This window comes from Phodopus roborovskii, unplaced genomic scaffold (assembly GCF_943737965.1).
Source record: "Phodopus roborovskii unplaced genomic scaffold, PHOROB, whole genome shotgun sequence".
Lineage (NCBI taxonomy): Eukaryota > Metazoa > Chordata > Mammalia > Rodentia > Cricetidae > Phodopus > Phodopus roborovskii.
In genome coordinates, this window is record NW_026126448.1 from 10,790,359 (window position 1) to 10,816,504 (window position 26,146).

General features: G+C 40.7%; 1 protein-coding gene across 2 annotated transcripts in view; it reads right to left on the reverse strand.

Annotated features, from left to right (window-relative positions):
• The window catches only part of Nfyc (nuclear transcription factor Y subunit gamma), a 62,819-nt gene that overhangs the window by 13,621 nt on the left and 23,052 nt on the right, over positions 1 to 26,146 (reverse strand). For both annotated transcript variants that reach the window (XM_051188693.1, XM_051188695.1), the window contains exons 2-5: positions 20,176 to 20,288; positions 12,430 to 12,501; positions 10,314 to 10,427; positions 2,280 to 2,375 (exon numbers count right to left, since the gene is read on the reverse strand). In XM_051188693.1, the coding sequence (XP_051044650.1) occupies positions 2,280 to 2,375; positions 10,314 to 10,427; positions 12,430 to 12,501; positions 20,176 to 20,280 (387 nt within the window). In that variant the 5' untranslated portion in view covers positions 20,281 to 20,288. The remainder of the gene's footprint in view (positions 1 to 2,279; positions 2,376 to 10,313; positions 10,428 to 12,429; positions 12,502 to 20,175; positions 20,289 to 26,146) is intronic.

Consider the following 26,146-nt stretch of genomic DNA (forward strand, 5'->3'; position numbering starts at 1 on the left):
ATTCTGCAAATGGAGCTCAAGCCAGCAAGGGAAATGATTATGCTTGATAAAAGAAATGGGTGAAAAGATAATGACATTTCAATGAGGAGGAACTTTCAACTCATAGCTTAGTGGTAGTTAGCCTGAACTACCTTTTACTTGCAGTCTATTCACTTCCACTGAAAAAGAGACATTCTAATTATCTCTGAGAACCTAGAACCTTAGACGCCCAATTCAGTATTTTCCTTTCCCAGGTGGAGAACGGCACCCTGAGCCCTAGAGTAACCCTTGAACGACTGGGCCAATACAAAGGGGTACTTGCTCAATATTAGCAGTGGTCTCTCCGCCGCTAAGGCTGAAAATAATGCCAGTGAACAAACAGCAGCACCTCACAGGGTCATCACAACACGGATGAGCAGCCAGCTCCAGACTAGGGGAAATACATTTGCTCTAGTAGCAGAGTGAACTGCTGCCTCCTTCAGAGGGTGTGTTTTGGAGAGTAGGCACTTTTAAAGGACTTTAGGAGGTGCCAGCCAGTTTGGAGCTTGGGAAAACGTCATGTCCACAGAGAATTAAAAACTGCTATCTTAGAATTTCAGGCCAGCTTTCAGCAGTGTCAACCTTTCACACGCCAGGCAGCAGCTGTCCTGAACAGGATGCCAATCAATAGCTCAAACACCTACAAGAACTAAAACCCAGAAGCATGAGGAGTATTCCTGCTGGATACTCTTTAAAGAGAGATGGACCAAGTGTAGTGGTACATGCCTTAAATCCCAGCACTCAAGAGGCAGAGGCAGGCAGATCTCTGAGTTCCAGGACAGCTTTGTCTACACAGACAGTTTCAGTCTAGCCAGGGACATACAGTGAGACCTTGTATCAAAAACCCAAATCAAACAAAACAAAAAAAGATGGATCAGAGCACTTCAAGTGTAATACCCTAAAGGACACTTTGAGACCCAGAAGGACAAGGAACTCTGGAGGAAGGTATAGGACAGTGGTTCTCAACCTGTGGGTATTGACCCCTGGGGGGGGGGGGAGAGTATTGAACAACCCTTTTACAGGGGCCACCTTAGACCACTGGGAAACAGACATTTACACTATAATTCATAACAGTAACAAAATTATAGTTATGAAGTTGCAACAAAAATAATTTTATGGTTGGGGGTCAGCATATGAGGCTCACAGCATTAGGAAGATTAAGAACCACTGCTCTAGAGTAGCACAGTCTCTTTAGTCAGTCTACTCAGCAAGCGGCTCACAATGAACAAGGAGTTAATGCAATAAGAGCAATGCCTGGTTGCATCACAGATCTTACCACCTTGTTTTTAAAAGGGGCTCCTGGTGGACACATGGGAGCAAAAATCCAACAAGAAAAGCAGACTCATGGTATTATTAGCTCCAAAGACAGAGAGGCAGTTTGAGTTCGTGAAATTTCTCAGAGAGAAAGGAAGCACTCCAAGAAGAGGAGTCAAGTCCAGGGCACAAACCTGTAATGTCTCAAAGCCGATTCGCGCAGCCGGGGACGACTGTGGCAGCCTGCCGCTGTAAACATCCGACTGAAAGCTCTTCTCAACACCTTACAGCTTCCAGTCAAGGATGTTTACAGTAGCAAAGACTGCCCAGAAAAAAAGGAGCTTCAGTGAGGCACACCCTGCTCCGATAAAGGAGGTAACCCAGGGCTTGCTAACCCAAACCCTAATGAAGGGTCAGAATTAATATCAATTAAGAAGCCCACTTCTCTGACACATTTTCTGACTGGTTATTAGTATAGGTCAGAATGAAGTCATTAAATGACTCTAGACAGTATACTACAAAATAATCTGTTAAAAACACTCAATCTTATGAACAAAAACAAAGCGAACAGAGCATGGTATGGCTTTGTTTCTGTGAGGTGCTGCCACTATTTCCCAAATGTTCCACTAAACCTAGTGAGTCATGTGAACTGTGTGCCAGAAACAATGAGCTCTACAGGACAGGGTCTATTACCATCACTATTCACAGAGAAGCTGATTCTTAAGACGCTGAAATCTGACTGGCTGAGAAAGCTTTCGTTTTAGATCAAGGAAACTTGAAAGGAGTTTCATACCACTGCTGTGACTAATGTCTTTTAACTTTCACTGCAACACCACTCCAGAGGCACTGAGTTAAAAGTACCCACAAATGAGTAGAAGATGCCGAGGGTGATCTGGACTAGAGAACAGAAACAGGAACAGCAAATGCCTTGGGAGGGTGGGAGTAGCCCTAGATAGCAGTGTATCCATGCCCTGCAGGTGGCAGCTGGGCATGCTCTCCCTGCTTACCTGACGCTTTGGGGGTTTCAGTTCATCTCTTGGAACAATGTCGATGAGAAAGTCGAACTGATCAAATTTTGTAATTGCCATAGCAATATCATTCCTCTGTAACAAAGAAAAACAGAGTGAAAAACTGGTGTAAAGACTATAGTTCTTTTGGCTTTATTATCTTTCAAATAAGATGATATCACTCCCCCCTCTCTTCCCCAACCCCACACACCCAGTATCTGGGGTCTTGCACATGCTGGGCAGCTGTTCTACCACTGAGCTATACCCCAGCCCAAGGAGATGACTTTTAGGTTGCACTAAATATCCCTAGGTATGTCTAGAGCTAAAATAAAAACAGCCAAACTTGTTGGACAGAAATCAAAGAAAGAGACAACACACATCTCATGCTTTAGGGCAGGACATCTGAGCCCTACCCACTACTGTTTCTGCTTGTTCTCATTTCAAGGCTCTCCGTAAAATTGTCAATGTACCATCCTCTGGCTAATTCACAGGACAAAGGCAGTAATCTCCATTCCATGGTTGGCACGGTCAGCCTATCATTTACTCGTATGACCTTTTTCAAGGCCTACACACTATTTTCTTCTTCTTTTTTAAACAGGCAATTATAATCTAGTCACTTGATCTTTGTTTGCTAGCTATGGTTTTTAGCTTGAAATTCAAAACTGCACTGCTGAATGCATAGTTTAAATCTGAATTTGAGCCTGAATGATCAAGCCTAAATTTATTACAGTTAGGTAGCTGACAAGAATGTCACAGCTTGTTCAGATGGGCTTTCTCTTCAAGTCTGACAGCCCCCTTCCTATGAATTAAAAAAAAGAAGATAGAAAAAAAAATTATTTCTTAATGTGTGTATTCTTTTGAAAGCTTTAAGGGAAAAGAAAAAACACTCATTCAGTGTGTGATAAACTCAAGTATATAGAAGAAAGTAAAGTTGAGCCAGTTCCAGGACAGCCAGGGCTACACAGAGAAACAAAATAGACCACTTGATGGCTGGATGAGGTGAGAAGTTCGATAAATCAGCTAGAATAAAATTTCTTTTGTTTTTAGCCTATAGCACTTAGTATTCCAAGGCAGTCTCCCATCAAAATATTAATCAGGCTCGACTCTCCTTAGCTTCTGAAATGAGACTAGATTGGGCATATTAAGGGTGCAGAATTTGAGGAGAAAATATACTGGTACTCTATGCAAACTTTATGTCTGGAAACCTTCACAATAACATAACAAAGAAAAACAAGCAAACTCACAAAAATGCTTAGCAACCTCTATATTCCACACCTTAGGCAAAGGGGACCCATCAAATCAATAGGAGGATGGAAATTTTCTGTTTTTTCCTTCCCTATTATCTGTCATGGCCGCAAGCCACTGAAATACAAACCTGTAATCTATCCTTCTTGTTTTGTTTTCTGAAACAGGGTGTCTCTGTGTAGCCCTGGCTGACCTGGAACTCACTCTGTAGACCAAGATGGCCTCAAGCTCACAGAGATCTGCCTGCCTCTGCCTCTCAAGTGCTGTGATTAAAGGAGTGCACCACTGCTTGTGGTTTAGTGTATCTTTCTTAATATTTTACTAAGATACTACTTATTTCAGTGAAATACAGAAATGTATTTCTGTTTGGATTCTGATGAATGTATACACCGAGGAAGTTAATACCGGATAGATCTCCTAGCAACCCCAATAGCTGGGCAACACTAATGGTTATCAGTGGAGGTGGTACTGCTTTAATATCGTACATTAGACATTTTTCTCCATGTTCTTCAGTTTAATACAGTTTTGACTTTTATTGGATTATATGGAGCAGTAGTTGTCTTATCTTGAATAGTGATCTATTTCATGATACATCAGAATTCATCTATGTATTTCTGACAGGATCAAATACAAATAAGGTTGTTATGACCACTCTTATGTAAGAACATCTACATTTCTTCTGGATGCAAACCTAGGAGTAGAATTGATGGGAGATGTCATTCTGTATATATGTTTGTCATACTGGTTAATGAATAAAGCACTGTTGGCCAATAGGAAAGGAAGATAGGAGGGACTAGGAGACAAGGAGGAAAGAGGAAGTAGTAAGGAGGAGTCAAGATGGAAGAGTTTGGAGAGAAGGGAGAGAACAAAACTGCCGGACCCCACTCTCTGGTAAGAAGACCACGTGGAAATATTAGATTAACAGAAATGGGTTAATACTTAAGACAATGCTAGCTGATAAGAAACAAGTAACTGGCCAACGGCATTATATCAAATACAGAGTCTCTGTGTGTTATTTGGGGCTGGCGCAACAGCGGGACAAGACTAGCAGCGGGAGGAAAAACCTTACTCCTTACATATGGCGCCCATGTGGCTAATAAGAACTTCCACTTAAAATTTAACAAAAGCTTAAAAAAGGGTTTTAGAAACAAAAGAACAGAGACAAGCAAGGTTTCTTGGTAGCAGCATTTTTCTCGGTTGGACTCTGCTTTGCGAGAGATAAGCAGATATTTGCGTGGCTCCTTTAAGGGAGGATTCCTGACTCAACATAAGCGGCAAAAAACCGCAAGGCTTTTAAGAAGCACTGCTAACAATTTATCGGTGTGTACGAGAGCTGGCAATGGCAGTGACCACATCTCCAAGCTGACAACATGCTGCTGGATGGCAGCGTAGACCAAGGCGGTGAGCATAGCTATCAGTGCTGGCAGTAAAATAGCCGCCGCCATCTTTGATAAACCACGGCAGAAACAACTATGACTTTAGCAATGTTGTTGTTTACCAGATAAAGACTCGTGGCCAGAAAAAGATAAAGATTTACAGTAAAGACAGATTCACATTAAGAAAACCTCTAAAGGTTTACACTGTGTTCTAAAATATATGTAGGCTTGGGAGAGAAAAGGAATAAAATGATTTTAAAAATACAGCCAGGAGTTGGGTGTAGTGGCACACACCTTTAATCCCATCACTTGGGAGACAGAGGTATGCACAGTAAATTCCAGGACAGATAAGAGTTACACAGACAAACCCTGTCTCAAAAAATAAAAGAAACAAAATAATAAAAAAGCTACAGATGAAGAGAATCTGGATTCTGTATGGTATTATATTGTCTTTGCATTATTTGACTGCTGAGGAAACAACAACTGTTAAAACAAATGCTGCTGGATCAATTCAATTCATATATTTTAAAAATGCTTTGACTTCAAAATTTAAGTCTAAGGACAAGTTACTGGGGAAAAGGATTTCTACTTTTGTTTCCACAGAAAATGAAAAGCTGTGGATTCCTTCCAGACTAATGTGGTTTGAGCAAGCCAGACCCCCTGAAACAGTACCAGGTGATCCTACATTCAAAACAGCTGGACAAAGCAGCCTTGCAGACTACAGCCAGGATTTCTGCATTTCTTAGGGTCACCAATGACAGTGCCCCCTACCAGCAGGAAGCAGTTTGGAAAGAACAACACCCAAATTCCCAAATATTGTTTATAAATGTTTGTTTTCATTTTAACGGGGTTGGTTATAAATGGTTAAGGACCACAACTAATCTCTTTTTAAAGGTAAAAAGGGGATTATGGTAAAGATATGAATACTTTGTTTTGGAATGGATTTTCATTTATTGATACAATTTAAGGTCAATTTTATGATGTTTATATTTCTCCTTTTGTTTAGGTATTGTGTTTATACTGCTCATTTAAAAATGTAACGTATAATTTAGTACAGATTTTAGATAGTTACCTATAATAGTCAAAACTTATAGCTAGGTGAGTTATGTTTTCTAGATATGTGGAGATGTATTTGAGATGAATAGGTATTCTCAAACCTTTCAAAGACCTACAGAATATGGCATTTAAAATGGTTTAGGGTTTTTCTTGACAGTGAGACATAAATGCTCCTGGCAACACCACCTATGTTAGAAAGGAAGATGGACATCAAAGAAACAGGTATGGCGTTTGCTTCTAGTATGGCAAAAACTAGCCATTTGGGCAAGATACTGCTCTTGTCTGGACTGTTTGACTTTAGGCTGTATAAACTGGACATGCAGGACCCACAGAAACGTGACTGCTGATGCAAAATGGACATTACTACAGAGTTCCTGCTTCATGGAAGAGTCTGCCAGACATTCTGCAGGACAGAGAAAAATGACTGACAAACTGTAAATACAAGAAGACAGTTTAAAGTTTCCTGCTTTGCTGAAGAGTGTGCTAGACACACTATGACCTATAGGCTGAAGATAGAAGATTACAGAAGAACTTCTGTCATTTCTAGAATTTATATATTATCCTTCTGTGGTATTTCTTCTGAAGACAGATAGTTATGGCTATAGTTTTCCTTAGTTAAGCTTAAAGATAAGTTACATATAGGACTTTAGACTCACATAGATAGATGATGGAATATTTTCTTAAATCTTGCTAAATGTTAACGGACTAAATATTGTTAACTGTGATTTTTATTTGATAACTGTTGTGTGATATATTTTGCTATGTTAAAGTTAAAAAACCCTTCCTTTTATTTTTAGACAGAAAAGAGGAGATGATGGGAGATGTCATTCTGTATATATGTTTCTCATACTGGTTAATGAATAAAGCATTGTTGGCCAACAGGAAAGGAAGATAGTAGGGACTAAGAGACAAGAAGGAAGGAGGAGGTAGTAAGGAGGAGTCAGCATGGAGAGACCGTGTAGACCAGACGCCTGCCCCACTCCCCGGTAAGGAGACCATGTGGAAATACATAGATTAACAGAAAGGGTTAATACTTAAGACAGTGCTAGCTGATAAGAAACTAGTACCTGGCCAACAGCATTATATCAAATACAGAGTCTCTGTGTATTATTTGAGGCAGGTGTGGCGGTAGGGAGGTGCGGGAACCTTACTCCTTACATAGAATGGCCATGTTAGAATGGCTGTGTGTTTAACTCTATTCCGAATTGCCAGATTGTAAGTATTCAAGCATCTGTACTAGTCTACCCTTGGGGTTCTGACAGGATAAACCCTCAGCTGCAGCCACTGAGAGCACCACCTGTGCATATTCACTATGTTCCCTTTTAAAAGGGCCCGCCCACCTCCCATCCTTTTGTTTCTCTCCTTCTCTGTTCTACTCTCTCACCCCTTCCTTCCTCTCTCCTGCTGCTCCTGTCTTGGGAAGCTAGGCTCCTCTCCTTTCCCCTTTTTATGATCCCTTTCCCTAATAAAAACCCCTCTGCTCAAATCCTATCTCATGGCATCTTTCTCTTGCATGCTGCTTTTCATAAATTATAACACAGAATGATTACATTAATCTACATTCTGACCAGTAGTGACTTTTAGATACCTAACTTCTACACCAAAACTTACAATTGTTTCTCTTTGATTTTAAGTTAGTCTACAGTAAATTACACCTGTATCAATCGGGTGGAGGTGATGAATGCTTTTAATCCCAGCACTTGGGACAGAAGGAGGTGGATGTATGAATTCGAGGCCATCCTGATCTATAGTGAGAGGTCCAGGACTGTTTCACAGAAAAACCCTGGCTAAAAAAGAAAAGATCAGTATCTCATTGTGGCTTTAAGCTGTTATTCACAGATGACTAGTGAGGCTACATACAGGTTTATTGACCATCACCTTTAAACATGTTTTTATTGCCTGTAGAGGGAACACTGCAAGATGGAGCATGCTACAGTATGGGTATAGAGATCAATGGACAGCTTGTGGGAGTTTGTTCTCTTCTTCAACCATGGATTGAACCCAGGTTGTCAAGCTGTCTCTGTGTGTAAAGTACTTCTCCTGGATACTCCATTTTGCCAGGCCTAGCCATCATCTTTTATCAGGGGGCTGTTCAAGTGTTTTCTCCATTTTACTTTTTAATCTGAACTGACCTAGGCAATAGCTTTTATAAGATCTTTCTAAACATAGAATTACTTTAACCAGTATAAAGTTTTACAATTTTCACATGTATATTATTCTATAGAGAAATGTGTATAGACATAGACACAAGAGAGGGGGGGAGGGAGAGAGACAGGGAGAGGGGGAGAGAAACAGGGAGAGGGAGGGAGGAAGAGAGAGAGAGAGAGAGAGAGAGAGAGAGAGAGAGAGAGAGAGAGAGAGAGAGAAGGTACCACAAAATTTTTTAAAGATGTAACATTTTTTTTTTTTTTGATCAGTATCTGGGCATGTTGGCACAAGCCTATAATCCTGGCACTTGGGAGAATCAAGAATTCCAGGTCTGAACTTGGAGAGGTGGCTCAGTGTTTAAGAATACATAGTGGCATATGCCTTTAATCCCAGCACTCAGGTAACAGAGGCAGGAGGATCTCTGCAAGTTCCTGGCCAGCCTGATCTACAGAGCGAGTGCCAGGACAGCCATGGCTATACAAAGAAACCCTGTCTCAAAGAGGGGGTGGGGGAGAATACACTGTTCTTTCAGAGGATCCAAGTTTGGTTCCCAGCACCCACCTATAACTCTAGCTCCAGGGGATCTGATGCCCTCTACTAGCCTCTACAGGCACTGCATGCACACACACAAACCACACAAACCATAGGGCAGCCTGAACTTCACAGAGACCCTGTCCCAAAATTAAATGAACAGCAAAGTATACAAATCTTAAAGTGTGGTGTATGGTGTATGTAAGCATACATGCATGTATAGGCCAGGGATCGATCAGTGTCTACCTCAGTCCCTCTCCACTTGAATCTTTTGAGATGGTCTTTCACAGAACCTGGAACTCAGTGATTTGGCTACTAAACTAGCTAAAAAATGAGCTTCAGTGATCTATCTGTCTCTTTTCCTGCCACAAAAGTAGACTACCATGTGTGTCTTTTACATGGGTTCTACAGAGCTTACATGACAAGCACTTTATGTACTGAAATATCTCCCCAATCCTTTTTACTTTACTTTTTGAAATGAGGTCTTACTATGTAGCTCTAATTTGTCTGAAATTTACTGTGTAGATCAGACTGGCCTCAGACTCTCATTGGTCATCTTGCCCCTGTCTACTGAGTTTGGAATTACAAGCTTGCAGTATCGTGCCCAGGAACAAATCTTAACTAATGCTCAATGTCTACCTGCACTAGAATGCAGGCTCACAAGGATATGACTTGTGTCTGTTTTGTACATTGTTAATCTGTAGGGCCTGTAATAGTGCCTATCATGTTGTAGATGTTCAGTACACATTCCCAATTTTTTAAGTAAAGGAAAATGAGAGGAATTTATTTGCTTTATTAAAATACTTTCAGTGTTTTGTATCGATCACCTTTCTTTGTATCTGGAAATCCTAATCTCTAAGGCAGTAGTTTTCAACTTTCTTAATATTGCAACCCTTTAATACAGCTCCTCATGTTGTGGTGACCCCCAACCTTAAAAATTAATGTTTCTACCTCAAAACTGTAATTTGCCACTATTATGAATCCTAACATAAATATCTGATATGTAATCACCAAAGGGGTCATGACCCACAAGTTGAGAACCGCTACTCTTAGGGCTAGTATTTAGCTGATGGAAAGGGTTTTGGGAAATAGTATCACCAAGAGTTCTACATACAATAAAAATACTGACTTGCTAAGTTAAAATAAAGGGAACACAAAGACATTCACATAGGTGAATCTCTATGAGTTCAAGGTCAGTCTGGTCTACATAATGAGTTCTAGGCTAGCCAGTTACATGATAAGGCCCCAAATCAAACAAACAAAAAATAATGATAAAATAAAAAGAGAACAAGAGGTAACAATATCAAGGCAGGCAGACAAGGAATTTAAAAAAAAAAAAAAATCTAGCTCAGTTAGTGAGACTTTGAATTTTTTCTGGGATTGTCTTTTTCTGATAGCTCCAAACTCCCAACCAGAAGTTACACCTGGAAATAGACAAACACTGGATCACTTGAGCCCTTGCTTCTATGTAGGTGCACCAAGCACAGAAAGAGTTCCATCACTGAGCTCTGAAAACCATTGAGAACTGAAAACTAATATCCTTAGAAAGGAAACATCATCATCGTGTCTACAAGGTATACCTGTGTCCCAGGAGAGGAAGACCACAATTACATATCAGCTTGGCAGAGGCCATCAGTCCAAAGCATGGGAGAGGAAAAGGTGGGGGAGTCTGCATTACCTGAAGAGTACGGCGCTTGTTGTCCTCTGTGTGGATCCAGGCTCGAAGAGTCAGTTCAGTGATAAAAATCTGGGCTGCCTTGGCAAAGAGCACAGGGGCTTCTGCACTGATCATCTGGAAGAGAGTATAGGCCCACACTGTAACCCCAGGAAAAGTATTCAAGTCAGTCAGTCTCTCCTATCAGTGTCTACCTTGGGACAAGAGCTAAAAAAATAAAGGGATGGTCTCTGGAAAGTCCAGAGTAAAATAAATCCGAGTAGGGAAGAGGGTAATGATGCGTACTTATCTAGGGCCTGACATTGCCAGGACCCATCCATGGTGTTCACGTCTTGCCTTGTCAGTGTCTCTTGCAGTGCCTGTCAGACTCCTTCGATCCTTGGTTCTCTTGCCTCCCAATGCTAAGATTACAAGCATATGGGTGCTTTTTTTTTTTTTTTTTTTTTTTTTAAGCCATTCCTAACAGCCTTCCAAAGAAAATTGGGTTAAGAAAAGTGAAGTGATGTAGCCATAGCTACAGAGCCAGTAGGTGGCAGAGTTAAGATTCTAATCCCAAGAAACTATTTGAGGAAAGCTTGGGTGCCAATGGATCTGGAAAAAATCTCACCTTTCTAACCTTGATTTTCTTAAACTGGAAGAAAAAACAGATAAACTTCCAGTGTTACTGGGGAAATAAGTAGGGGAGGCCTGTGTACCCAGCACAGTGCCTGAAAATACTAAGCTGCCTTAATATGCCTGTCTTCCAAGTTCAACCAAAGCTGTACAGAGCTACACAGACAGATGAGCTATATAGTTAAAGATAAGTGATGAGAATTGGGATCTTGGTTTCTACCAACACAGGTGTTCATTTCATCTTTGTGCAAACTTTCACAGCGGTAAAATGGGCAGGCATTGTGGCACATGCCTAGAACATCCCAGCAGTCAAGAGGGACAGATAGGATAACCAAAAGTTCCAGGCAAAGCTGGGCTACATAATGAAGTGACACCTGTCTCAATAAGCAAACAATACTTATCCCATTAAGTCTCAGAATTATTCAAGGAAAGAAGCTAATAAGAAGGAAATATGAATGCTAGATGAACTGTTAGTTTTCCTTGCAAATTCAAAGACAGCACACATTTTTAGACAAAAGACAGAGCTATTCTTCCCTGAGAATCATAAATCAGAGGTGAGCTCCTAAGAATGGGAGGGAAAGAAAAAGGTCAAGGACTGATCCTCTCACAAGTATAATTTACTCATGGTTTGTTTGTTTCTTTGTTTTGTTTATTTTTGGGGACAGGGCTTCTCTGTGTAGCCCTGGCTGTCCTAGAACTTGCTCTATACACCAGGTTGGCCTTGAACTCAGATCTCTGCCTGTCTCTACCTCCCAGAATGCTTGTATCGAAGGACTGGCTGTTTGTTTTTAAAAAGGTCAAAATACCAGAAAGGCACATGTTTGAATGAGAATGGTCCCCACAGGCTCATATGTTTGAATACTTGGTCTCAGTAGGTGGCTCTGTTTGGGAAGGATTAGGAGGAGGTGTGTCATTCAGAGCAGGTTTTAAGGTTTCAAGAAGTCATATCACTCCAGTCTCTCTGAATTGTGATTGTGCCTTAACACGTGAGCTCCCGGCCTACTTGCACCATACCTGGCTGTTGCATGCTCCCTGACACAATGGTCATGGACTCTAACCCCCTGAAATTGTAAGCCCCAATACTCTTATAAGTTGCCTTAGTCATGGTGTCTTACCCAACAACAGAAAAGCACTACTAAGGCACTAAGTATTATTAACAGAACTTCCTCACAATTCAAAGAGCAATTGTAGCAAGACACTGAAAGGATAGCAATGTTTTGTTGAACTGACATCATGAATAGAAAAGAATTGGGGACAGTACTTGATCTTAGAAGTAAACACTAAGTATGTAGGAAAAAAACTCCAATAATATCCCTAGTTTTCAAAGAAATGCCATACAATAATTAAACTGTTCAATGTAAGATCACTTCATTTTAGACAAAAGCCAAGTAAAAACATAGGCAACATGTCATAAAATTTTCATTTCTGTTAAGCTTTGAGCTCTAGAGGAATGAGCAATACTCATATTTTAGCTCTAATATGAATCTTAAAAATAACATGAATTCACCTTCACATCTTCATCCAGTTTCATAATCTTCTTAATACGAGCCAATGGGAGTTCCTGTACTCGGAAATCTTTCTGAAATAAACAACAAGAAACACATGAGAGGTGGGATGACCAGCAAAGTGGCAGAGCACAGGCAGAAGCAGACAAAACTGGTATAGATCCCCGCTCTCAGGAAATATGACAGGAGAGGAAGGACAGATAAATTAACAAAATACAAGCTCCAGACAAAATTCTTCAATTAGCCCTCTCGGAGCTTCAATCCCTCCCAGGAGGGAAGAAAGACAGCCAGTTAACAGGTTCTTGGCCTCTGCTCAGCAGAGGTTCGTTCATTTCAAGTATCCTCTCTTCCTTCCTCTTTTTTGTTGTTCTGCTTTTCTTTGTATAACAGCTCTGGCTATCCTAAAACTGGATTTTTGTAGATCAGGCTGGTCTTGAAATCACAGAGATCTCCTGCCTTGGCCTCACAAATTCTGGGTGATACCCCTGCTTGGCTTCCTTCCTTTTTTGTAACCAAATTTACTAACCTACAATATGCAGCTTGAAGTGAAATCTCTGCCTTTAGGGCTTTCCCTATCTTGCCAGTTCTTCTGTGTTTAAGATAGGATCTCAATATTGGCTAGCCTCAAACTCGCAGACACCTCCCTGCCTTTTGCCTCCAGAATGCCCTCCTGTCAGGGTATTGTGGGGATCTTAAGGGTAAGGGTAAACTTAGCAGCTGCCTTATAGAAACAGGCCCGCTACTTTTTCCTTAACAAAAATGGGATGAGAAAAATACACTATACTGGCTGGGATTTAAGAAAGGGAGGGCTCTTTTGCCTGGCAGTGGTGGTGCACGCTATTAATCTCAGCTCTTGGGAGGCACAGCAAGGTGTAGATCTCTGATTTCCAGGCCAGCTTGATCTACAGAACAAGGTCCAGGACAGCCAGGTCTACACAGATAAACTGTCTCAAAAAATAAAAATAAAACACAAAACAAGAAAGGTTTGAGTACTATCACTCAATTTATGTGCAATTTAAGCACCTCCCCTTTTGCTTTATTTTGAAATGACTATTTAACCACATGCCCAAGGGTGGATATAATACTAGAAATGGGGTGGGGTGGGGTGGGGCTTTGAATTTTAGAGCAGTAATGAAGAGAAAGATATAACGAGAGACTAAGTATGTGCTGAAGCGAGACATCAAATCACTGTTCCATAAGGGTCTATAGTGTGACTATCTAAACCCAATATGATCACCTGGGTACCGACTCTGTCACATTATGGAAAAAGGAACTATTTATTTGAAATTTGATAAAAATTAACAAGCACAGTGAATTTACTTTTCCAACACCAACAGAAAACTCAACATATATATCAAGAAAGCATTCTAGAAAAATGCCATTAGGCTTCCTAATTTCTCCTCTACACCCAATTGGTTACAGAGGAGAACTATTAGGGTAAAATATCTAAGATACCTAACAGAGCTAGGCACTGTACCACACAACTTTAACCCAGTACTAGGGAGGCAGAGGAAGGCAGATTTCTATGAGTCTCTGGCCAGCCTGGTCTACATAGTGAGTTCATAGCCAGCCAGTGATATGTAGTGAGACCCTATCTCAAAAACAAACAAAAAAGAATTGGAAGCAAAAGGAATACCTTCAAGGCAGAAACTTAAAGGTACCCAATGTCTCTACACAAATCAATAAGCTACACTCACCTCTACAAATTCAAATACCACTTTTTCATCTTTTTCTCTTCCAAATTAGACAACATTCTCCTTGAAACCTCTACTATAACTAACCTGGGAGTGACAGAGGCTGAGAGATCCAGTTACTACAGTATTACCAGAAGACAGTAGAACGTATTCTTCCTAACCTTGTTTCAGTTCCTCTTTCATTTAATATCCCCATAACCCAACCTGCCCTCTGACACCTAACACTGTGTGAAAGTACATTTCTATCCCTATTATTGAGGAACTTGTAATCTGTCACAGTCACATGTAAACATTACACAGTCTCTTACACTAGAGAGAGGGAATAAGTCCCACAGAGACACAAGGAAGGGAATGGCCAGGGAGCAAACTGGGGCTAGAGGGAAAGAAGAGCTGGGAAATGTTCCATAGGAAAGGTGACAGGAACTATGTCCACGTGATACTAAAACACATCCTCACAGAAAGAGGAAGCACCAAATATCACCTGTAGTGGCCAAAGTATGACCTAAGAGCAAAGGATAGCAGGAGCAAAAGGGGAGTTGAATTAGAGTCAGACACTTGAAGGCATTTTTGAAGTATTTAATTACAGTAATCTATCCCTTGCTTTCTTACTAGTGTGATGATCACACAAGATGACAATGCTGCTCAGAAATGCCAGCGAGGTGAGGGTTGTAACTCACAAAGTCCTCCATGGATACACATGACACAAAACCACAAGAGTCAGCTCTCTTGAAAATGAGCTGCCATTTGACATTTTTCCAGGATTTTTCCAGGATTATTTAACAAAAACGAAGAGCTGACCTAACACATACACATCCCAAAATCAAAAGGCCCTTCAGGCCCAGAACGGCAGCACATGCCCATCATCCCAGCACTCAAAGAGAAAGGCAGGAGGACTGCTTCAGGTCCAAGCTGGACAGGGTTACATGCGAGATACTATCTCAGGACAAACAAGCAAAACCAAACACAGTGGTACACATCCCACACTTGAAAGGTAGAGGTAAAATGATTAGTACAAGACCAGACTGGGTTACAGAGGACTGTCTTAAACAACAGCCAGGCGTTTTGGTGCACGCCTTTAACCTCAGCACTCAGGAGGCAGTGGCAGGCAGATCTCTGTGAGTTTGAAGTCAGCCTGGTCTACAGTCTCCAAAGCAATGCAGGAAAACCCTGTCTTGAAAAACAAAACAAACAAACAAACCAATACCCCCATAGACACACACACACACACACACACACACAACCCTTTTTCCAATTTGAAAAGAAAAGCAACAAAAAGTGGAAGAGCAGAGCACTGATACTATAAAAATAGAGTGCAGGAATACAAGGGTTAAAGAAGAGATGAACAAGGAGATGAGGGGGAATGAAGGAAAATGAAAGAGTGATGAGCTTTCCAAAACTGAAGGTATGGTGACAGCCACCTTTAACTCCAAAACTCAAGAGGCAGGCATATCATGGAAAATGTGTTATCTTTTCTAAAAGGAATATGAATGGAGGTACCCTGACTGAATGGACTATGCTGCTGTCAGAAAGCTTGGGTTACTAAATGAAAATGTCAATGTCAGGTGTGGAATACCTCCCCATGAGCTAATGGTCAGGAAAGGCCAAGAGGACCCCCAGGCAACACAGGCTTTTGCCATTGCTCTTTGTTGCCCACCACAGCTAAGATAGTAAGACCCTACTGCTGAAGACAAAACACATTTTGGTTGCAGGACAAAGAAATTAAACTAAGACTGACCTCAGTGCTGAGGGTGATATATATGCAAGAGAAAAGTTATCAACTGACTCACTGAGTGGTGGAAGGTGTGACAGTGGCACAGCTATGTGGTGGTAACCAACAGCTTTCTGATTGAATCTGAGGCCTGCTCCATAGGAATCAATTCATGCCTAGTACTCTAGATGGGGATGGGGGGAGAGGGACGACCCTATTTCTGTGGTTTCTTTTTCTAAATGTGAATGCAAAACTGCCTTCTAAATAGCTATGTTTATACCCACAGATTAGTACTGTTTTCAATCTTGGTCATTTTGCACGGGTAATTCATAACTGGTCAAAGTGCTGAGAATAATTGACTACTGAGTACTTAGCCCTCAGAGAGACATTTGGATCAATCCCGCAAAGGCTCAGGGAAAATGTGGTAAAAAGGTGAGAAGAATGTAAGCACTGGAGGACAGGGAGGGATACTGTGAAATGCTGTCTTCTGGATATAATAACATGGCAGCTAGAAGTCATGAACTCACACAAGACCTATAAGATCAAGCCAGTCAGCCAGGTGGTGGTGGTGCACAACTTTAGCTCCAGCACAAGGGAGGCAGAGGCAGGCAGATCTCTGTGAGTTTGACACAAGCCTGATCTACAAGAGCTAGTTCCAGGACAGGCTCCAAAGCCACAGAGAAACCCTGTCTCAAAACACAAACAAAAGATTTGTTTGTATCCAGTGTTCTGCCTGCATGTATGCCTGCAGACCAGAAGAGGGCACCTGATTCCATCATAGATGATCATCAGTCGCCATTTGGTTGCTGGGAATTGAACTCAGGACCTCTGGAAGAGAGAGAGCCAGTGCTCTTACCCTCTGAACCATCTCTCCAGTTCTGTTAAAGCATCTTGTAAAGATTTTTTTTCCCCCATTTCTACTCACGTCTATCTGTTTATGTGTTAGATCACATGTGTATGAGTGCCTGTAGAGGACAGGAGAGAGAACATCAAATTTCCTGAAGCCAACCTATCCAACCTTTTTCTTTTGTGAAATTCCCAAAGTGAGAGACAGAGGGTAGAGGGAAATCTGGATCCTCATTGAGATCCAGCCACTACTTACAAGTGTAGGGAACATCTGTTATTGACTCTCCTAGAGTCTTGGTGAATAGGGATATATAATGTTCTATGGAATAACTGAGGGGCATGATTACTGGATAGAATTTGTAATCAACACCATTCCCATCTGAACACTTAGATTCATGGGCAATTAAAGAACTTTTAGGAGTGTGGGAGCAGGATGGTCAAGTTGAGATGAAGGATAAATTGATATTACTTGATTCAGAATAAAACAACTGAGAACAGGTATGTTCAGTATGTCATGAAATACACTACCTTTCAAAGTTTAGTTACTTGCTTCAGAACAACCTGATTCCAGTTTAGACAATATGACTTTTACAAATATCCTTGTTTTACTTATATTTGGATACATTAAGCATAATAGACTTTTTTAAAAATATGCTCAATATTTCAAAGTATCACTTAAGAGGATCTGTATAGCAAGACCATGCGTGTCACCTCCCTTCCCTCAAAAGTCTGACTTTAAGCACCACTGAGTTCTAGAAAGACCCAAATTAAGTGTTAAAATGCTGCAGAGTCAGAGGTAGTCAGAGAAGTGGAGGCCTTCGTCTGCTGCAGGCCTGAGCTCTTAGAAAGAACAAACCCCCCAACCTCCCTCTCACACACACACTTGGAACTGGCGTCACTTGCTCTACACGAAGTCTCAAGTGGGGTCTGATTCATTCAGTCATTCATTAAGCAGCTCTTGTATGTCAGCCACTCTCCTAAGCAGTAGAGGTCTAAGGAATCTTTCAAAGATACATAAGAAGAAATTTTTAGTTAAATCAATGAAGAACAACACTTTGTTCTTACAGTTCTTTCTCTTCACCTACAAAACTAGCACCAGAATAGTATGTATTGCACAAACTTGACCCAAATCAAATAAGCAAATAAAAATCAAATAAATGTAACCATTAAATTATATGATGGCTGTTCTTGTTGTCAACTTTACTGTATCTGAAAGGAACTAAAGTACAAACTGCTGGGGCACTCCTGTGAAGAATTTTCTTGATCAGATTATTTGAAGTGGGAAGACCCACTCTAAATCTGGGTGGAAACAGGTAGCAGCCTGCATAACAGGACACGGCGAAAAGAACCTTCTGCTTTTTGTCTGGTTGCCCTCACCGTCAATGGCAAGTTCACATGTCTTGCTGCAGCATTCCTTTGCTGATATTAGAACCAACTTCTCCAAGATTCCAACAAAGACTGGAGACCAGCAGCCCTCCAAGAATCCTCTAGGCCTTCCAGCACCAGACTAGTCCAGGATGAGCAAGTGCCAGATGCTTGGCTACTCTAGTGTAAAATAGTCATTGTTGGACTACCTGGGTTGCATCCTGTAAGCCAATCACCAGAAAGTATGGTGTTCTTTTAGAAAGCCCTTACTAATCAGGTGATGGTGGTGCATACCTTTAATCTCAACATTCAGGAGGCAGAGGCAGGGAAATCTCTCTAAGTTTGAGGCTAGCCAGGGCTATACAGTCTCAAAAAAAAAAAAAAAAAAACCCACATACAATAAGCTCCCCCCAAAAACCTGACTTATAAAGATTATTTTCCAAAAACCTGTGCAAAACACCCTACTTCTGACTTTGTAATTTCACTGTTATCCCCTTTGTTCTCCATCTAAAACAGCAAAGATGACCAACACTTGGGAATACAGAAAAGAAACAATCTTCTCACTGGAAATCCACTCTTCACACAGGCCACCCAGAAAAGGCTCAGTCAAGTTCAATCACCCAAAAGCCCCTCGGTGTAAACAAACACCACCCAGTGGACCATTCAGAACATTAATTACCCTGATGTCAGTGAGTATCACAGTTAGAAGTTAGTTTAATTCATTACTTATTTATAGTCTGCCTTGAGATGACACATTTTCCATGAGTGCAATGAGCTAGTCTGTCGGCATACTACTAAGACAGAACAGGCCAGAGTAGATGGAAAAAATAAGAATCTGTTGAGTAAACAAACAAATCAATTCCTCTTGTTACCAGAGTGTACTAAACATAGGTTTAGTGGTTTAGTATACCACTAAACCAAGACATTATACATCAGGAAAAACATCCAGGGTCTGCTCTGTCAGTGTGCTAACACAGGAAGTTCCTTCAGTGCTTGCTAAGATACCAAACCCAATACTCATCATTAAGAACATGACAATGTGTTCTGAAAATATTTCTGTTTTCTCCTGCTACTATCCCTGAATCACACACTACATTCCTACCCCCAACCTTTAGCATACTAAACTTCTTCTAACACAATGTCCTTCCCTCTAGACTCCAAGCCTTTGCACATGCTCTTTTTGCTGCCTAGGACAGTCCATCCATGTGACTAATGCTCACTTACCTTTCAAGACTCAATAAAAATAAACATGATGTTCTTCCTTCTTTTTTGCTTCTTAGTAAGTTTTAGTAAAGCTCAAGTCACCAGACTGGTAGCAAGTACTTTACCTGCTGAGCCATCTCAGTGTCCCTATATACTGTCATTTAAAGCCCTCTCTAGCTCATTCAGAGAGAAACAGACACTACACTGTCTTTGGGGCTCCCCCAGCACGTTCACTTTTATTGCTTCAAGACTCACCACTGTGACTGTGTCCATAAATACAGAGTAAATACCTATTGACTAATTCACTCTAGTTGTAATTAGAAGATTGTAAGCTCCTCAAAGATGGGGTTGCATGTGACTTTTCTAAGTCCACAGTTATCAACAGGAGGTAATTTTAGCTCAGAGGAATATTTGCCAGTCAATGAAGGTATTTTTGTTGTAGGGGAAAACTGCTACTGAGAGTTAATGAGTAGAGGCTAGGATGCTACTGAACAACCTGAAATACGTAGGATAGCCCCTGAGAACAGACACGCCATACACAATGCCGCTACTGTGCAAGCCCAATCTAAATGTATAACACTTGGAAAGTGTGCTGGCTCACCGAATAAGCTGCCCAACAGTTTTCATCAAATTATAGAAAAGCTGGTACAGCTAATGAATTAGGATAAAGAAACAGGCTAACTACTACAGGAAGATGCAACCTCTGCTTCTCTGTACTTCTAAAGCACCAGTTTCACATCAGCCTCCTCCAAGAAGAGCACTCAAACAGCCACTTTGTCACAAACAATACTGCCTTGTCCAAGGGAAATTCTACTTTCATTTCCCAACATATAGGTCAGAATGCACAATGGCTTTTCGATCATGCTTGAAAATCAAAGTGCTCCTGTCTTTTTTCTACTGAGCTGCTTTTGATGCTCACTGCCTTTCCTCACCACTGTTAAGTTCCGGATTTCTTCCATGACTCTGGGCCAGAAGGACTGGAGGCTTTGCTGGGCATCGCTGCTGCTGGTACCACCAAACCCTCCTTCGGTGGACATTTCTGAAACTGAAAACACACACAGAAACGAAACAGATTAGATATAATAAAGCCATGTTAGTTGTCTTTCTGTAGCTGTTTTCACTGGTTTAACTGTTTCAAGGTGTTAAGGTAAATATATTATGTTGACAGGCTTTCTGGCACAGATTTATTACATCTTCACAAAAGACATTTGAAGAAAAAATTGTCCTAGATTATACCACAGGCTATCAAAAAGTTTAATTTAGAAAATCAAGTTTCAGGGTTTGGGGATTTAGCTCAGTGTTAGCGTGCCTGCCTAGCAAGAGCAAGATCATGAGTTCAGTCCTCAGCTCAAAAACAAAAACAAATCAAATTTTGAGCCTGGCAATGATAGGTGGTAGCACACATCTTTAAACCCAGCACTTGGGGGGAGGGGGCAGACACAGGACATGGACAGATGGGACACAAGGCATGCCGATCTGAGTTCCAGGCCAGCCTGGTCTACAAAATGAGTTCTAGTGCAGCTAAAGCTGTTTCTCTGAGAAACCCTGTCCCCCCCCCCCAAAAAAAAAAAACTGTTTTAACCAGGCAGTGATGGTGAACACTTTTAGTCCCAGCATTCAGGAGACAGAGGCAGGCAGATCTCTAAGTTCAAGGTCAGCCTGGTCTACAGAATGAGTTCCAGGACAGTCAGGGCTATACAGAGAAGCCCTGTCTCAAGAAAACAAAACAAATAAACAGAGGAAGAGGAGGAGAAATCAAGTTTTGAGAAAAACCAACTGAAATACTCATGTAAATCTGAAGTTATATTTTCCCATAGGGATGAAGAAGGCATTCTATGGCCCTAGTCTATTCGATAATTGTTGGTATCATTCTCTTCGAAGCTTTCTAGGTTAACCATAGCTCCTCATACTCCATGCCATAGCACATACATAAGAGTTTGAAGAGAAAGGTAGAGAATTTTGGAAAATATCAGTAATAGTCACATTTATTATTTTTATTTACTTATTTGTTAGACACTGATACTCCATTTCTCTCGAGTTTCTGATGGTGATTATTCCTTCTGATTGCCAATAAATCTGTCTTGAATAAGGATATTAAAATACTAAAGCAGGACCAGTAATTAAGTGGGTAGTATGAAGTCTCTGAAGTGAATCTGAGGACTCCCTAATAGTTTTAGAACCCTAATTTTGCTTTGGCATAATAGCACACACAGTGAATCAATAGACGCTCTAAAGATAGTTGAAGCCATAATTTCACCATGTGTGAGGTGGAAGCAGGAGAAAGACGAGTTCAACATAAGCTCTGGCTACAATAGTTCATCAGCCTGGGCTACATGGAACCCTGGAGGGAGGGAGGGAGGGAGGGAGGAAGAGAGGGAGGGAGGGAGGGAAGTGGGTCAGTGGGTATCCGCAGGAGGAAAGGAAAGGACTGTTTTCCTCAAGCTGTCCTCTGATGTCCACATGCTTGCTACAGTACACACATAACGCACAAAATAAATGTTGGGGGTAAAAAAAAAATAAATGTTGGAGGATTACAATCAGGATGAAGAGAAGTCCAACTGCTTTATAATAATACAGAAAGGAAAACGAAACATTCCCCCAGTAGCTATCACTGTAAATACTGTAATGCCTTGAAAAGCTTAGAAACAAAGTGTTTAAAAAATAATAATAAAATAAAAAACAAACAAACAAACAAACAAACAAAAAACCAAAAACCCTCTAGGTTCAAATGCTTACCTGGCAAGTGCTTAACACCAGAAACAGTTCAACAACTTAAAGACAAGAAAAAGAAACTTCTTATCTCCTAAGTAATTCCTATTGCAGAGTATTACTTGAAAAAGTCTAATATACCTGAGCTATGTAAGCATTTTTTAAATTTTTCTTTATTTTTGTTTTATATGCATTGGTGTTTGCCATGGGTGTCAGATCCCTTGGAACTGGAGTTACAGACAATTGTTAACTACCATGTGGGAACTGAACCTGGGTCCTCTGGAAGAACAGTCAGTGCTCATAACCACTGAGATCTCTCCAGCCCCATCATGTAAGCTATTTAAAACTAATTCTACAGGGCTTAAAGAAAAGTACCAGAGCTAGGTATCACATAATCAAACATGTAGCTTTTTGTTTTTTGTTTTGTTTTGTTTCCAGAAGACTCACTATGTAGCTTTGGATGTCCTGAAACTCTCACTATGTAGACTAGGTTGTTCTCAGAATTGCCTGTTTCTGCTAGTATTAAAAGGCATGTGACACTGTACCTAGCTTCAAATGTTTAACTTTTAGCCTTCATGTTTGTATAGCTGGGCAGGCCTTCTCCATTGCAGAGTAGATGGCTGGTAAACCTAGTATGTTCAAGTCACTGCTAAATGTTTAAGGACTGCCTGACCAGTCTGACTTTTTGTTTTTTCTATTTTCCTTATAAAGAAAAAGGGCGGTGGGGTGGTAACACAACAGTTAAGGCTTCAAAGCAGGTTTTGCTCTGGTGCAATGACATTAGTGGGTGATGAGGTAATGGGAAAAATGGTTGGAGCCAATTTCTGATGCTGGAGGGATATAAACAGCTCCATACATCAACAGGAACTCTTTAAGTATCTGGGAAGCAATGTGATCTTAACTTTCTGGAAAGAGTTGAAGGGAAGTGTTGAATCACAGTTGGAAATGACTAGATAAAAAATTCTCAAGTCCTAAATACCCACAGAGATCTCTCACAACATAGCTCCATGGCATTTCACTTTATTATCACAGGAAATGTACTCAGAACACAGAAATCATTAGGAAAATAAATGTTTTGCAACAGCCATTGCACATGGGCCAGGCTAGCCTAGAACTCTCTACATAACCAAGGACGACTTTGAATTTCTGATCCCCTTGCCTCCACCTCCAGAGTGCCAGCATTATGAATATGTATCACCACATCTAGTTTATGTGGTGTTGGGGACCAAACTCAGGCTTGCTACATCTCCAGCTCCATGAAGAAAATTTTAATTTAGTTTTATTAATAATTTCCTATGAAATATTCTTAACAAGAGAATGAGCATCACAACCTTTAGTTAAATAGGCAAAAAAAAAATTTAATAAAAATCTTTCTATCCAGATGTGTTAGTACACACCTGTAAATGCAGCCTTCAGGAAGCTGAGGTAGAGGACTGAGAGTTCAAAGCTAGCTTAGGCTACATAGTGAGACCCTGTCTCAAACAAAAGGGTTGTAGTGATGAGGAAATGAGTATGTAGCTCAGTGGTAGAGCACCTGCCTAGCACTGACAAAGCCCGGAGTTCCCTAGCATCACACACATATTATATTTAATACAGAGTATGGTGGTTCATACATATAATCTCAGCACTTGGGAGGCTGAGGAAGGATTATCTTTAATTGGGGGGCAGCCTGACCTACTGAGTGAGACCATATCTGAAAAAAGTAGAAGTAATCTACCCTTTGCTGCAGGAAACAATGGACGGTATGACCTTAGCATACTGTGCCATGCAGACTGCTACCCAGTTAAGGGAAAAGCTGCACCATTGCTAGTAACAGTTTTCCTTCACCTGCTGATGACAACTAGATTTGGAGCATAGGCATCTGTGAGATGTAATATTTCATAAGCTTTAACTGTTTTCTGATCTCCTGTCTAAGCACACAAATATAAGGGCATACAATTCAAGAAGCATTTTTACAACCATCTGTGCAGTTTGCCTTAAATTAAATAAACAGTGCATATTCTCCCTTTACCTGGATTATTTGTTTGAGCCACCTGGACTGGCTTTAAAATTTACACCATATCTCAAGCAATATAGTTCATAAAAAACAAACTTGTGTTTTCAGTATTTACTCAATGAAGCATACTTTAATATGCAGCCTAACTATAAATACAAACTAATTTTGATGATTAAATTCTCAAAAGGGGCGGGGAGCAACCCCGGTTACTTATTGTAGTAATTAACACATAAGTGGTAACTGAACTGATCTTATTGTAAAATTAGCCCATTTATAATCTTTGTACCTCATGGAAAAGCATGCATGCTCCATCTGGGTGATGAAACATTTAAATTAGAAGAATTATTCCTAGTAGCAGCACTTGGGAGGCAGAAGCAGAATAGGCAATTTTGAGCCAGCCTGGGCCACACAGTAAGACATGTATGAGGTTGGGGAAATCAGCAGTTTTAGTATTCTTTTCATTCTAATGTTGAGTCATTACCTACTACTAGATAAAGCCATTTATATAATGCTGGCAAAGATAAAACTGTCTTTAAACCAAGTACATTAAGTTGTATCACTCTTATCAAAAATGTAAAATATAATTTCTCAGATTTAATTCATTATTGATACTCAATTTATTATTCATTTTCATTAATTACTTTATAAGTACTTGAATAAGACTTCTTGTTTAATGAGCTGAAGTATTCAATACTGTTACTGACGATTTTCAACTCCCAGTATCTATTAATTTATCCGATTTTAAATTAACTGATTTTATAAATGGTTTCCTTTCTGAAGCTAAAGAGGAAAGACTCAAAGTCCACTGTGAAACTACCATTTCTCCAATGCTCAACTCAACAGCTCCACAGACTTCTCTAAATATCTTCACCTAGTTGTTCCTCCTTGAATCTGATCTGAGTCACCACTGGTTCTCAGAGCAAGTAGCACGTGGTATGGTAACTACCATGATGGGCAAGAGAGTCACTGAATATGGCCTCTACAGGAAAAGGGGCAGCCTGGACAGCCTGACTCTGAACAGCCAAGAGAAGTGGTTATACAGGAATCACAGAATAAAGGATTTTTGTTATTCAATAAATAAAAGACCCGAGGACTGATATTGGGGTTCAAGCTGAAGATCAGAAAAGCAAAGCAGCAGGGTACTAGCTCTCACTCTACCTCAGACTCAAAACTATCCTAACTTTACCAACCCTCAGACTGTTGCCTCTCCTCAGTGTGGCTGGAGAATCTTGAGACTTCAATATCTTCCCTTCCTCAACATGGCTGGAGAATGAATGCCTGATCTGACTACTGAAGACCCTCTAGTGCTGGGATTAAAGACTCGTGATCCCAGGTGCTGAGATCATCTTTGTGTGAGCTGTTTCTCTTTAGGACTGGATCACTATTGTGTAGATCTGGGTAGCCTGGGACTCACAGAGATCAGTCTACTTCTTAATCCTGAGTCCTAGGATTAAAGGTGTGTACCACCACTCCTAGCTTCTGGCTGCTGGGATTAAAGGTGTGTATCACCTGATCTCTATAGCTTGAGGCTGTCATTATGTTACTGTGGTTGGCCTCCAAGGAACTATGAAGAGTTCACTGCTTGCTTCAATAGCCATGCTTCACTTTAATGCAGACAGATCTCTGTGAGTTAGAGGTCAGCCTGGTCTACAAGAGGTAGTTCCAGGACTGGCTCCAAAGCTACACAAGAAAACCCTGTTTCAAAAAAAGTAGACTGGGACTGCTCCTCAGCCCCAAAGAAATAATAACTGTATTGTCTTTGACTCTCCAGCCTAAAAAGAGAAATACATTCTTACAAAAGAATGGACAGCAACTGGTTTTTCAGGCTCTGAGCATGAAGGAAATTCTGACATCAGCTGGAGCTAGAAACAAGGACTGTGCAGCAAGTTTTCATCCCAAACAGTCATTTTGATTCCTGAACCACCTGAGATTTACAAATAAACTTTTGTTCAATTTCTGGCATTATTTTTGTGTCCAGAAATGAGAAGTGTAATTCTGAATAGTATTTCAAAGATGACAACTTTGGTCAAACTATGGTGGCACACACCTTTAATACCCTCAGGAGGCAGAGGCAGGGGAATCTCTGTGAGTTCAAGGCCAGCTTGGTCTACAGCGAGTTCCAGGACAGCAAAAGCTGTTATACAGAGAAACCCGGTCTCAAAAAGAAGAAACAAACAACAACAAAAAATACCTTGTCA